Genomic DNA, 14,346 nt, shown 5'->3' on the forward strand with positions numbered 1-14,346 from the left:
TGAGTCTCGGTGGGTCGGATCTACCTCGGATGCAGATTGCAGATTACAGGGATTAGCCGCATCCCAGACAGGGACCCCACCAAATTTTTTCTACGATAATGGCTTCGGCCTGCGTCTCTTATCGCATCTCGAAAATTCCCATTTTCCATCACAACCGGTCGGCACCCGTCAAAACGCAAAGATGGGTCTGGCACAGGCGAAGACGTAAGATTCACATTTTAATGCGCCTTCCTCGTCTCAGAAGGTACTGACTTTTCGCTACAGTCGCCGGAAGATCGGCAAGGATCCCAACAACACAAAATGGACCAAGGACCTCGACTCCTTCGGCCAGAAGATCCTGCGATCACAGGGCTGGGAACCTGGCCAGTACCTCGGTGCAAAGGACGCCGCACACGCGGTGCACCACACTGCGGCCAATGCCTCATTCATCCGCGTAGCCCTCAAGGACGACATGCTCGGTCTTGGTTTCAAGCAGGCAAGGGATGACAGGGTCACCGGCATGGACGTTTTCTCCGACCTCTTGGGACGGTTGAACGGCAAATCAACCGAGGTCATTGCGAAGGAGCAGGAGGCTCGCACGGCACTGAAGAGCACCCTATATTGCGACAATAAGTTTGGACCTATGCGATTCGTCAGCGGCGGATTCCTCGTTGGCGACAAGATCAAGGAAGAACCCACGGCCGATCCCAAGGGGGAGGACAGCGACGACGATGACGTCAAGATGGAGGACGTCCCGATAGCCCCCGAATCGAGCAACAAGTCGAAGAAGCGCAAGGCCGAAGAGTCGAGCGAAGACGAATCTTCATCCGAGGATGAGAAGGCGAAGAAGAAGCGGAGGAAGGAGGAGAAGAAGGCCTCCAAGAAGCTGAAGGCTGAGGCCGACGGCGAAGAGACCTCAACGAGCGAAAAGAAGGACAAGAAGCGCAAATCAAAGTCTGCAAAGGAGGATGCATCAGAAGATACCCAGGACGAGACGGAGAAGAAGTCGAGAAAAGACAAGAAGAACAAAAAGGCGAAGAAGGAAGCCGGCGATGAAGAGGATTCCTCTGACGATAAGTCATTAAAGAAGAAGCGCAAGGGAGAGAACGATGCCGAGAAGGCTGCGAGGAAAGAGGAGAAGAAGCGCCGCAAGGAGGAGAAGCGCGCAAAGAAGGAGGCGTCTCGCGAGTCCACGTCGACAACACCGACGGTTAGCGGTACTTCCACGCCGGTGCTCAGAGGCCACCACGCCGTGAGATCACGGTGGATTGCGCAGAAGAGGATGGCGACTATGGATGACAAGGCATTGAACGCGGTACGTTTTGGCGTCGCTCGAACACTCTCGATGTGTATGCTCACTGACATGTTTCACAGATTTTCATGGTCAAATCGCAATCTTGATAGAGTAGCAAGCATTAGACAGTTAATGACACCTTCCGGGCGCTTTTTCCCTCTCGAAGATCCAGTCAGCCTATGCCACCTCGGTGGAGTTTTGACTAGCTACTTAGCCGGGCTGCCCCCGTTCTTTTCGTTGGGCGCTCTCGAAAACTTAACCAAACTACACAGTAGCAAGCCAAGCTGAGTGTGAAAACCATAGAGAAGTCAACAAAAAGCCGGACAATACAGGCAACCCAATCTGGACTCATGGCGCAAACTTGGCTTCTAGGCAAGTTAGTCTCAATGGGTCCAATTTCGGCCTGCTCAGCGCCCGGCTTATGAAGGATTTGGAGGCCGCCGAGCCAAGTTACCGGCACGAAGTTGCCGCCGGGTGATTCAAATCACACATAAGTACCTTGATCCACACGATGCTTACGCTATGCCCAACCATCATCTTCTTCATTCCCATCTTATATATCTAAAGATTTTATAGGTCAACATCGCCGTCAAACATCTCATTGTCTCCCGAATCTTTTATCTCGGACGACAACACTATGACTTCGACTTCAACGCCTGCTTCACGAGCAGGGCCTACAACACGCGGTGATGGGCCCACACCGAGTTCCATAGGTGCCCCAACAGCGAAGCCAGCCACTCCCATCGCTAGGAACACGCGGAATGTTGAGTCCATGCCACCCGAAAACTATTTCGCAACCTAGTACTTTATCAACTTGGCAACACTAGCGACGATTGGCAGCCTCTCGGTGAGAATATCACCCTCTGGCGACGAGGAGCCCAAGCTACTGCTCGCAGTACCCGCCGTCTCCCTCTTCCTCGTCTCAGGAGTCGGGGTGATCATCACGATGTACGACGTCTGGCCCCGCACGGGACACCGGCGTCTTCTCGGCAGCATCCTGGGGTTCACTGCCACGCTCGTGTACGCGATCACAATACCGAGCTGGACGTTCGGCATCGGGCAGGTCCTGGGACGGGGTTTTTACCTCCTCAGCGGCTTCCACGTCGGGTTCTGGCTCGAGTCGGTGACTGGGTTCATGGGGCGGGTCCTCAAGGCTCTGGAGAACTCGAAAGAGGAGCCGCTGCCGCAAAAGAACCGTTCTGCTGACGAGGGTACGGCGCGGGCTCAGCTTTCTTCTTCCAGTGCGGCACAAGACATTTGAGCCCTCAAGGTTGGACGCTTCACTCGTTTTGGGGAGGCAAATCAGCGAAAGTGACCATCATGGTATCCTGTACACTCTACCGAAATGCGGTCTCTGTGGGCTGAACTGTACCTTGAAACACACGACTGAATCATTGTCTTTCTCCGTAAATATCTGACGAGCTACATTGTACCCAAGCAGGCTTCGCAGTCCATCCATTTACCTGACTTTATCAAAATCATTCATCATGGTCGAACCTGACACCCTCATCTGTGTTGTCAACCTTCTAAATCTTGTTGCAAGTCTAGCGCTATGTCTCAGCCCTCAGCCCTCGGCTCGACGACGACAATCTTGAGAGACGACACATGATGCCAACAGACCGACTCTACTTCTCTTCCAAAGATGGGCCCCAAACTTTCTACCTCCAATTGAACAAGCCCGGATGGACCGGATGGCGAGGGCTTCTTGATCTATCTCGTTCTCAACCTCTCAAGCTGTCTTATTTTGGCCGCCTTCGTTAGCGAGTACTGCATCGCTATGTGGTACGGGGAGGGCGAGATGTACGGCGCCACGGCCATCGCCGTATTCTTATGCTCTTACGTTGGTGGAATGGTGGGTTGGGATGGCCGGGACCTCACTACAATATCGCGACTGCCAGCTGGTTCGGATTCGGCATCACCACAGCCCACTCCTTCGTCACGGGACAGATGTTCATGATTCACATATACTTGATCGCCTACCTTTTGGCCCTGAACTCTTCGGTTAGATAATTCACGAATGGCACGATTCACGAGGAAAAGAGTATCGGTGAAAGCATGCACTCTCCCAAGCTGAATTCTGGAGAGTAGGGAGTCCGTTCATTAGCTACGAGGCTTCTAGTCACGATTTGGTGGACTGGCTGGCACCTCGAGTCCAAAGCTCCTACATCCAGGTAGAGTGCAAACCACTCGGCCGCCTGCCCCTGCTCGCTTAATGACAAGAGTGAAGGAGATGAGACCTAAGGACCTTCCTTCCCTCCCCAAGTATCACAGAATCGAAAGGACAGGCCCCATTTTGAGAGTTGAAGAGGAAGGTCCCAGCTTGTCCAAGAGTCACGTTCAACAGAGCTATCCAGGTCACTAAATTTTCGGCAATCTGGTTCGACGCAGAATCTTTGTACAACTATAGTTTAAAGTAGACGATACCGCAACTTACCATCTTGGATAATGAAAAGTCAAAGACCTATCTCCGGCAGCATGATGCTCACAATATAAGTTTATGGTCCTCGTCTAATGGGCACACTGAAGACTCTCAAATAGACAACACACAAGACTTACCACTTCTACACTCATCAGATCAAACACTCATCAGATCAGCTCACTTGTGACCCAATTGTTCATCAAAAACCATGGCCACCTTCTTAGCCAAGTTTCCACGATCCTGGCGAGATCGGTCCACTTACCCAAGAGCCGCATCCATCGCTCTTCCAAGTATCGACGAAGAGGATGAATCAGATGAGTATCTTGAAGAACTCAACGATGCACCAAATCAAGAAGAAATACAAGCGATGATTCAGTCAGCTGCCAGAGCTGACGCCGTCACCAAGGCTTTATATGAGCAAACATTCCCTTCTTACAAGTATCCCGCCTCCTTGTACACCTCCAGCAAAAAGACTGAGGAATCTCAACCACAATCATCTGATCCGACTAGTGTCGCCATTCAGATCTCCAAAGAAAGATCGGTCTCCGCCCAGATTGAGGATCCTCGACCCTCTCTGAGGAGACACATTACCTGGACTCCTGACCACGACCCAAGGAACCCCAGCCGTCCCCGCTCCGTGCGAACAAGCACGCGCCAAACGAATCAATTCACCGTCTGGACGCCCAACAGACCCCGTTACATCGACTGCAACGCCTTTTCGGCGTCCCCTTACAACATAGACTGGACATCCTTCGAAGAGGTCGACTTCAACGGGCGACACTTATCAAGCTACGGCTGCAGGAGCCCCCGCCTCAAGCCCAGACACCCCAGATTTCGCTATGTGAATCCGGACGAGGAACCTCTCTGTCGTGCGGAACCTTGCATCAGGGCATTCTCTTACCTCGACGACGGGCTCAGGGGTCCCAGACTCGAGAGACGTCCTGAGAGAAACGGACTTCTCAACGCCAACGCTGATGTCGGAGACGGGGAGGAGCTCGCTGACTTTCGTCTTCCATTGCCTGTCTCTTCCTCGCCGCTGCCCCGCCTCCACCTAGACAATCACTTGATCCAGTGGGCTTTGGGTGTCCGCGCCGCGAACGCAACTGCAGAGCAGCAAAGCTCTTCCCCGTCCTCCGTCAGTGACCTTGACAAAGAGAGCATGGAATACGAAAAGTACGCTGATGGCCGACAGAGACCTGACGTAGAGAAGAGGGTCGTTGAGCAAGAGGATTTGGGCTGCTCCGATGACGACTCGAGTGCTTACACCGAGCCGTTCCCCGACTTTGACGTCGGGGACTATGATACCGCTCCCGACAACCAGCTATGTCTGGACGCCGGAGCGGCGACCGGAGCAGAGGTGGTTAGAGAGGAGGCGGCGAGGATGTGTCATTTCGCCCATTGGGCGATTCTCACCCTGGCTCTAGTGTGTATTCTTGCGGTGGTCGTATATCTCATACCGGACCGCTGGGGCCAGAATTGTGCGTACGGCCTGGAAAAGGGAAGGAAGGTGTACGCACAGTATGAACGCTATTGGAGTAGGGCCTCACGATGGTTATGATGAGACATGGATAATGACAGAGAAGCGCGTCTAGCATCTCGGCAGTAATTACATTGAATATTTGCTTGGAACGCGTGCCGAATACTTGTCCAATACTGCGATTCCCAGCATATGTCTCGGAAATCGTACCTCGTCATCTGTTCTTTATGCAGTCTGAAAAAAAGAAAAAAAATTGAAACAGAAAGTGGAGGCCCAAATGCCGCTGTATTGCGCCTGAGCTAGGGAGATCAAGTTAAAATCTAAAGAGGGTATAGAAAATGCATGCAAGCCCCCAAACTCCACATCCCAAGTGCGCCGGTCCAAAAGTGCATTAGTAACGCTGTGCCTTGCTGTATTTCCATAAGAGACTCGCACCCTCCAGCTTGGGCATGACCTTTGGCCGCTGACATCCTGGTGAGCCCTTCCCTACGAGATGGATAGACCTTTGAAACCTCCGCCGAAAGCGTCGCCAGTCGTCGTTTGTGGGCCACGACTCGAACAGATCGCCTTCGTTTTCCACGTCATCCTTGTCGAAGCAGTCGTCCTTGTCGTCGTCAACGTCCAGGGGGTAGTATAGAAACTCATTGGAGTGCGGGTGCCGGGGTTGGGTGTAGTTGAGCTGTGATTCAATGTCGAACTTGAAGCGATACCCTTGGTGCACCAGCTGGGGGCGTTGCGGGTCTGGGTAGTTCATGTGAGATGTGGCATAAGGAGGCCGAACGTCAAAGTCGAATTGGAACTCTTGATGAACGACAAAGAGGAGCTTCCTCAATCTGGGGAACTTGGCCAGACGGGCAAGCAGCGTAGTCATGTTGGACTTGGAGACTTTCCAACTGAGCACCGGGTGGCAGATGCCAGTATACAGTCCGTACGATGTTCCGAACGCAAGCCGACTGAGGTTGTCTCGCACAAGGGGAGTTTGGCTGAAGAACTGCAGTGTTCGGAGCAGCCGCTTGACCAGCAAGTACGGCTCGAGCAACAGGATATCGCGCGACAGGTCGACATATTTCGTCGTGGCCGAGAGAGCGAGAGGTCGGTAGCGTTGTAATACATACACCCTCGTCTCGTGGCATACCGCGCCCAGCGCTGGTGGTGGTTCATCTCGAACATTGGCGAACATGAGTCCAGCTGCTGCGGGGGTCTTCTGGCTTGCATTCGGCGAGTCCATGACTTCGTACACCCGTGCATCTGGGAGAGCGTACTCCCATATCATCCATCGGATCTCCAACGGCAATCTCATCATTGGGAATGCCTCGCCGGTGACTGTGGGTTTTGGGAACTCCTTCGAAAAAGCCGTAAATAATGTTGAGGGCATGTTGATCTGTGTGTGACGCTGAGGCCGGGTTGCATCGCAGCAGAGATCTACAAAGACACAAATGAGGTTGGGAACCTGGCGGTCGATCTTCTTTAAGGCCAGATGGATGATCTCTGGCTGGGGCAACTCTAATGATTGACGGGGCCAAACACTCAGACAGCGACCGCGCAACGGCCGGGCAGATGGGCAGGCACGCAAGAAAACGAGACGAACGTCCCCGACGGGGAGGTTGGCGTTGAAATATAGGACCACGATACCCACTCGTTTAACGTTTCGACTAGCGGCCCGAGAGATCTCGCATAAATGAAGATACGAGTTTGTTTCGAGGATCGCGCCGGGGTGGAGGGTTCAAGGTGGGTGAGGGGAGTCTATCTTCGAGACCTGACAGCTTCGCAGGTTGACGAGTTTGCTGATGGGACGACACCAATGAGACGGGGTTGCTCGGAGCGGAGCGAGCTGCGTTCTGAATCGTATCCGAAGGAGAGGAGCTTCTTGACAGGGAAGAAAGTGAAACGCAAGGAAACGCAACCAGACTCTGACTTGCGAACGGCGGATGTTAGCTGGTTTTGTGAGCCGTCCGGAGACTCCCCATCACACTGGTGAAACTGGGGCTAGACCGGATCATCTGATGGCTGTCAGTTTTGACTAGACTAAGGTAAGGTATGGTCATCTACCGTCCCTGCGGTGTCGTTAGTGGGCAAAAGCAACGTGGGATGTCACGACCGGTACGCCGCAACAAATGGACTATTGGCCGCCATGACTGCCACATCAGGTAATCGTGCCGGCAGTTAATTACGCACCGATGTCAGAGCGGGCGATGCACGTCGATATTCGGGCCTCTTAAGAATGGCGAAAGCAATATGTGAAATGGGTCCCCAGTGTCTGGCGTGGCGTGGCGGAGCTGCGAAAAAGCGCACCGATCGACTAACAATTTGAGCCGCCGGAAGCCCGCGATAGACATGGCGCGAATTCTAAATTTGGCGGACAACGAGAAGCGCCGGACGTAATCTGGTGACGAGTCGTGATCCCATACGCGGGCGATTTGCTAGCCACTCGAGCTTGCGCAGGCGCGAGTTTGGAATGATCGGTGTGCCGTCATTCGAACCATCCCACGGCGCTGCAAGGTGACCGCAGGGTTCCAACGAGATGGCAGACGGCTTAGGTGCCAAGAGGTTGGCCGGGGGCAGTTCGGGGAAGTGGTGGCATCGGAAGAGGGGCGGATGTGGTCAGGACTAAGGAGCTTGCCGAGAGCGACAGACGACGAGGGAAGGGAGGGGCTCCGAAGCGCTCGGTCGTGGGTGGGTACGGGGTCCCAGGTCGTTTGCTTGAGGCTTTGGGATCGGGCGAACGATACGAATGCGGATAAGGAGTTTGTTAAGCATATTGCGTTGCCTCCTGCCACCTCAGGTTGGGTCTCCGCTGCCTCACTAGAGTCACCACAGGCGCAGGCTCAATCAATCTGAAGGGGACTTGATAGGGCGGGCACTGGACGACGTTGGGTGAGTGACCGGCTGGTGAGGTACTCCGTATCCCGCTCATATGTCGTATCCTAGGCCCCCCTGCGCGGACGACACCCCTTGGCATTCGGCACTCTTGGCTTTGCCTAGCTGACCCGTCACCCGTGCATGGTAGCCGCTTCTTTCAGCCCTGGTCAACATGGCTTATTGGGGGGGTATGTTGCGTTGCGCAAGCCGGAATCCGCATGTTTCGTTTGATGAAGTGGGCAAGTGTAGTATAGTAAGCTCGGCGCACGCGATGGCTTGAGTGAGACCGAGAAGGTGGTGTCTTCATTTGTTGCTGGCTGGACGTTCGCAGTGTTTTGATGGACTTTGGATGACGACTGGGGGGTGTCATCTAGTTGGCTCACCTCCGATATGCTGCTCGTCGCACACTGAGTGAAAACTGTGGAGACTGGGCGTTTGAGTGGACTTCAGGCGCACTGACCAGGTCCGCCAACACGACGTGGGAATTGGTGAGTCGGGGACTGCAACCAGCGCACAACCAGCCCGCGGAGCCTGCCGCGGCTATTCCATTTTCCTTTGGTCCGCGAAAAGGTTCCTCCGGCACCCTAGTGCCTCCGGATCCACTCCGGGCGGACGTGCAGACCCATCTCACGATATAAAAAAGATTTTTTGGTCGCGGCTTTCACACAGAGCTCTTTTTTTCTTCTTTTTTTCTTCGTGCGGCTGGCACGATTCGTTACAGTTTCCCCTGTTGCTGGAATTCCTAAGTCGGTGAATTCATGGCGTCAATCGTGCCCCAGATCGAATTTTAATTGCAGCCGGCCTTGTCCATCATAGATCCTTTTCGCCCGTTAGCGGGTTGGGTCGCGATCGACAGGCCGGACATATCCAAACCTTCAAGCCAGGTTCCTGTCAGAACTCGCAAAGTGAATGCGATATTGCCCAGGGAGGAGTCTGCTCTGCGCGGTCAAAATTTGCCTCGCAGTTGAGCTTGAGTCGGAGTGTTCTTGTCACACTCGACTCGTGACTGCTTCCTGGCTTGGCCCGCCACGCGCGCTCCAGCAAAATCACGCATAACCGTCTGAATGCACACATATCTATGCGTGGCAAATCAGAATTGCCTGACCCTACTGTTCAACGTATGGTTCATTGATTGTGATTCTTGAGCCTCCGGCACAAGCAATTACCGGAGGCCTCTATGCCTATTGCTCTATTCATAATCTTCGTTGCGAAGGACCTTGAGTGCGAAAGTTTCTTCTTCATCGTCTCCACTGGCCCGAATTCAATGACCTTCCGGGTAATTCTATTCACCAGCCTCGTCACCAATCTTCTCCAGCTTGCCCATTTCTCTCTTCTCGCCCGACTCGCCAATGAGGCGCACGCGGTCGAGACGCACCTTTTCACCGTCGCCGTCACCCTTGGCCACATAAATGATCAAGCTGTTGATGTTCTGGAACTTGACGAAACGGAGGCCAATGTTGGCGGTGCCGTCAGCGTTCCAGTCCTTCTCAGTGAGCTCAATGGCCTGCGTGGGAGGGGTATCGTCGGCTTCGCTAAAATCGAGGTTATGCGGCTTGTTCGTGTAAAGATGGATGGTGCCGGGGCGCATGGGAGCCTCGTCGTCGTCATTGTCGGTGGGAGGCAGAGAGGTGAGCTGTGAGGTACATTAGCAACTGGACGCCCTGTTTGGGAACTGTCCTTCAATCGTACCTGAAGGGTGTGCAGCTTGATCATGGACTGGAAGGGCATGAACAACAGGAGCTGGTCATCAGCACCACTCTCAACCCAATCCTTCGCTCCCTCTTTCTTAGCAAGCGCGCTGGGCTTGGACGGGTCGAACAAGACCTTGACAGGACCAAAGTCCTCGTCGGCATTCAGCAGCTCGCAGCCCTTGGGCTCGATCTGACCCGTAACGTCGCCATAGCCGCGAGGAAACTCTGCGCCTCTCCAGTTGCCTCCGCTCGAGCTGCCAGATGCCTCGCCAGATCCGGAATCACCCTCAGAGACCTCCTTTGCCAGCCTCTTAACCACCTCTTGGAGCTTGCGGGGGTCGGCGCCTTGGACCTTCTCAATCGTCTTGCCTTCGCGGAAGATCATGAAAGTCGGGAGGGAAGTGATGCTGTAGGCGGAGGCGATCTCCTTCTGGGACTCGACATCGATCTTGACAAAGGTGACGACGTTTTTGCGGGACAGGGACGAGGAGAGTTGCTCGTAGAGGGGCGCGATGGCTTTGCAGGGACCGCACCAATCGGCGTAGACTGGAATCCATTTGTCAGCACGTCAGTTCCATCGTGGACGCGTTCCACGAGGGGCCCAATGGTTTCCTGGTTGAAGCCATGAGAACATGGCGGGTGCTTTGTGGAGCAGCAAGGGAACCGTCACCACAAAGCGTCCGGGCTGTCGATGGCTTCATTGGCGTCACCTAGGATGGGGAGGTAGGGTTGCAGTCAACTCGGCGATCGGGTAGTACTCACAGTCAGCGACGACAATGCGGGAGCTCGACAAGAGTTTCTGAAACTCCGCTGCCGACTTGATGTGAACCGTAGACATCTTTGCGGCTCCAAAGATTGCAGGGTTCGGGTCGGTAGGTAGAATGGGAGGGTGATGTTGTTGATGATGGAACTTAGGTAGAAGAAAGCTGCCCCGCGACGACGCATGCAAGGCAGGCACGGCAGGCTAACCAACCTCAGTACGTACCTACCTTAAGGCACCTTACCAAAGGACCTTAGCTCCTCTACCCCGCACCATGCCCTTTGGAGACTAAGGTACCTTAGGTACCTCAGTGATATCTCCCCGTGATGCAGGGCAAACAAATGGCCATTATCCCACAAAGTACCTTACCTCACTGCAAGCAACCTTCTTTTTGCCTGCGGCTCGCATCGAACAATGATTGATTGCTATCACAGTTTCCATTTCAGAATTTAGATGTGTTTACCAGTCACACTTTTCAAGCTTTGGTTTGCTCTCGTAACTTCTGCCCTGTTGCCCAGTACTACCCGTTCATTCAGAGCCCAAATTGTGGTCTACCAGGCAAGCCGTTTACTGTGGTTTTGTTTACTTGGGGTCTTCCGAGAAGTTTGTCCGTTTGAAACGCCGTTTCTTGTGAGGCATTGCCACGGGGAAAGTTTTAGTAGGAAATTACATCTGTCCCGCTTCGATCCCCCAATTGCATTTGCCTTGAAAGAACACCTGTTGGTTTACGTATCACAGGGTAATTTGTTCGAGTCGAGCCTTGGTGACGAAGGGTCAATTAACTGTATATTGATCTCTGCGTGAAGTGGAAAAGAGAGGTTCTGACCGGAGGTTAGACCGTCAGTTGAAAGCTGATATAGAGGCCCTCAGATGGCCCCTGCGCTTGCGCTGACTCGAGGTCGAATTGGGCTTCCAATCCGACAGTTATCTTGATAGCCCGCTTACCACAGTCCAATAGCTTCATAATCTCTGCCCGCGACGATTCCTCCATTGTAAGCGTAAATGAGGCAGCCCGCCTGGACTTTACCACCGACGCCACCGTTGTTACCTAGAACGATACTGTATCAGCAACAACATCTCTTCTCAAGAGGAAGTTCGAGAAGGCAGATAAATAAAAACACTCACATTGTAAGTAATTGTCCTTCATCAAGTCATTGCAGGTGGGGTTGGTGTTTTGAAGTCCGTTGGGATACCGGATATGCTGCGTGCCCCCATTTGCGATACAACCCTCGGCCCAGGAGACTTTGAAATGATGGCGGCCACCAAATTCGTCATGCCACTCGACGCGGAGAGACCTCATGCCAGACTCCATGATGCCGGCGTAGTTGTTGCAAAAGTAGTCAGCGCCCTTTTTCTGCTTGTCGGAGTGGATGGGCGGGTGGGGATTGAAGTCGGCTTCGTTGTTGCAGATTCTCTGCTGCACGTTGATGGCAACATTGACTCTCCCCTTAAGGGCAGGGGCGGCGGTGGAGGTCTCTTCGGCATAGAAAATGAGACTGTCGATAGGCAGCCCGGTGGGCTCACCAGAGGAGCGAGGGATGATAGAGGTAGTCCATGTGGCTCCAGGACTTTTGGTCGACGATGAAAACTCTTGGGCCTCGTTGGGTGAGGTTGTTACGTAGGATACGGCTTCTCCAACCACAAGGTCTGCAGCCAAGGGGGAAAGAGCAAGAAAAAGAGTGAGGGTATTGGCGAACATGATGGCCGCTACCGTTTCAAAGAAAATTGTAGTGATAGTGGATTAGCAAGAGGGAAGCATGGGAGAGTAGCTGGCTTGAATGAATGTTGTGCTGTCTGAGGCGTTCTCCAGTTATTGTCGTCAGAGGGTGGGATCACATAGCTCTTATAGAATCACTCGAGTCTAGACGGCTTGGACAATTATCTGGAACCGCGCAACAGGCAGAGTTGACCCACCACCAAATTGACGAGACTTGGGGATGTGAGTGCTACTCCCACATGAAAGAGCACAGGCATACTTGCTCGTAATCTTTTCGTTTCTAATGGCAATTTCATTAACATCTTTCAGTGTCCTAAAAAGAAATCCAACACAAACACTGCCTTTGTTTAATTTGCTACTGTCACATAAGCATTGTTTTCAAAACGAACCACAAGGTTATCACAAACAGAAGCTGTCACACTCCATCCTCTTATTGCTAGCCTCATCTAAAGTTCCGTTTGGTCTTGGGTATCCAAGTTTGGCTAATCGGTTTTGAATACACAAAGAACCTCGAGGTTGGATTTGAAAGGCTATATCCCTTGAAATCCGAGCGTAGTCACCCACACAATCAATATTACGCAAACCGCTTAGCACAGCCAGCCCTTGAAAACTTTGTACGACCAGACCAAAATGACAAAACGATAATCACCTGGATAATCAAGGCCTTCAAGCGCGCTCACGTCATGGATTGACCATATCTCGTACTTTTGCTTAATTCCTTCATTCTGCGGGGGACCCATTGAATTTTATATTGGGCATGTAGACACCATTTCAAATGCATCAAGCCTGGTACTTCACTTGAATTTCCTGTACTGGAGTATTGGATGCTACCGTTGATGGGTGACGTGTAAGATTGACTATAGGCGTCATCGAGGTAGGATTCAGCCGTCAAGGCGGCCCTCACGGAGACGCAAATGTCAGTATCGTTCTCACCCACCGCGCCAATACTTTCTCAGCTTCATGAAGTACTTGTTAGCAGGCTCGTTACCTAATTCTGAGCAGCACAGCAGAATTTGGAGGGAATGGACGGTTGGAGGATTCGTGAGCTCTTAGCTGTACACACAGAGAAGAAGGAAGCTACGAATTCCCACCAAGTAATCTTCAGCGTATTTTTACAGAGAATTACCAGGAAAAATGAAATAGAAGGGATGAAAAGATTTCATTGCAAACTTATCAGCTTGCATGATTATCGGGCCTACGCGACTCGACCTTGTGGGCCCAGCTTGCATATCTCAGAAAGACGGACTTGACACGGTTAGAAAGTCACCTTCCGGTTTGAAGTCGTTTGCTTCTTTTTTTTTACAGCAAACTGCGCTTCCAAAATTGATGAATGATTCAGCCCTCAACCCATGTGAGAAAAGCAAACAACTCAATGTCGTGAGAACAGACCTTCATCAATGAGTCGCAACAAGCAACGTATCCTGATTAGTGAGATATACCATCAATGTTCTTCTGCGTTATGTGTTTCCTTCTCATGATATTTATCGTTCCGTCTGTGTTGTTTTCTAGTCATGAGATGTCTGATCCTCCTTGCACATGATCATTTCCATTCCCTCCAGGGTAGATAAGTCCCCATCCTCCTTAACAGAATACTTGTTGCTGCGGTTCCAGCAGGTCTCTATCGTGTCCTTCAACTCTCCCCAAGTACTTTCAAAGGAATAATAAAACCTGTCCGGCTTATCAAGCCCTCAAACTGACCCGATAACTTCGTTGGGCTGAAGGCTGAACAGCTTTGGCGCTTTCCCATTCTTGTATTGCCAATTGTCCTCGGACTGAAAGGAGGACGACTACCTTTCGGCAACTTCGATAATCGAAGGCACACTTTAAGATAGTCCTAAAGTCTTTGGTTTCTGCAAAGTAAGCCCAGTCAACGGCGATGATCTTAGGCTGGCAGTCCCACAGTTACCCTAGGGATTCGGGTTTTTGGGGACTATGGATGATGATGGCGTCCTTGTTGGGGTTAAAACAGGTTCCCTCCACTGCCGTAAACTTCCATCCATTGACAAATGATCAATTTTCATCCGTTAACTCCCAAACTTCTTTGCACACGGTTCGGATCACTGGAGACCCGACACGTCAATGAAGATTGTGATCGAGGCGATTGACTGCGAAATTTCCATCTGTCTCAAGGACGCGATGATCTGGCAGTG

The 14,346-nt window shown here is 52.3% G+C and overlaps 6 protein-coding genes across 6 annotated transcripts; 2 read left to right on the forward strand and 4 right to left on the reverse strand.

Annotated features, from left to right (window-relative positions):
- Nucleotides 1–181: 181 nt before the first annotated feature.
- Nucleotides 182–2,534, forward strand: CORC01_05668 (G-patch domain-containing protein; the record flags this gene model as incomplete). Its single annotated transcript, XM_022617310.1, has 4 exons — nt 182–204; nt 265–1,294; nt 1,354–1,362; nt 2,076–2,534. The coding sequence occupies 4 exons, from the start codon at nt 182–184 to the stop codon at nt 2,532–2,534; spliced, it is 1,521 nt and encodes a 506-aa protein (XP_022476127.1).
- Nucleotides 2,535–3,900: 1,366 nt separating this feature from the next.
- CORC01_05669 (uncharacterized protein) lies at nt 3,901–5,250 on the forward strand (the record flags this gene model as incomplete). Its single annotated transcript, XM_022617311.1, has 1 exon — nt 3,901–5,250. The coding sequence occupies one exon, from the start codon at nt 3,901–3,903 to the stop codon at nt 5,248–5,250; it is 1,350 nt and encodes a 449-aa protein (XP_022476128.1).
- Nucleotides 5,251–5,560: 310 nt separating this feature from the next.
- Nucleotides 5,561–6,544, reverse strand: CORC01_05670 (uncharacterized protein; the record flags this gene model as incomplete). Its single annotated transcript, XM_022617312.1, has 1 exon — nt 5,561–6,544. One exon carries the CDS (start codon nt 6,542–6,544, stop codon nt 5,561–5,563), a length of 984 nt encoding a protein of 327 aa, XP_022476129.1.
- Nucleotides 6,545–7,589: 1,045 nt separating this feature from the next.
- On the reverse strand, nt 7,590–7,913 carry CORC01_05671 (uncharacterized protein; the record flags this gene model as incomplete). Its single annotated transcript, XM_022617313.1, has 1 exon — nt 7,590–7,913. A coding segment is annotated over one exon (324 nt), but the record flags the coding sequence as incomplete, so codon positions are not given.
- Nucleotides 7,914–9,310: 1,397 nt separating this feature from the next.
- CORC01_05672 (thioredoxin) lies at nt 9,311–10,683 on the reverse strand (the record flags this gene model as incomplete). Its single annotated transcript, XM_022617314.1, has 3 exons — nt 9,311–9,661; nt 9,718–10,265; nt 10,482–10,683. Coding segments are annotated over 3 exons (1,101 nt in total), but the record flags the coding sequence as incomplete, so codon positions are not given.
- Nucleotides 10,684–11,420: 737 nt separating this feature from the next.
- Nucleotides 11,421–12,178, reverse strand: CORC01_05673 (uncharacterized protein; the record flags this gene model as incomplete). Its single annotated transcript, XM_022617315.1, has 2 exons — nt 11,421–11,527; nt 11,605–12,178. The coding sequence occupies 2 exons, from the start codon at nt 12,176–12,178 to the stop codon at nt 11,421–11,423; spliced, it is 681 nt and encodes a 226-aa protein (XP_022476132.1).
- Nucleotides 12,179–14,346: the final 2,168 nt, after the last annotated feature.

Source organism: Colletotrichum orchidophilum, assembly GCF_001831195.1.
Source record: "Colletotrichum orchidophilum strain IMI 309357 chromosome Unknown Scaffold_40.1, whole genome shotgun sequence".
NCBI lineage: Eukaryota > Fungi > Ascomycota > Sordariomycetes > Glomerellales > Glomerellaceae > Colletotrichum > Colletotrichum orchidophilum.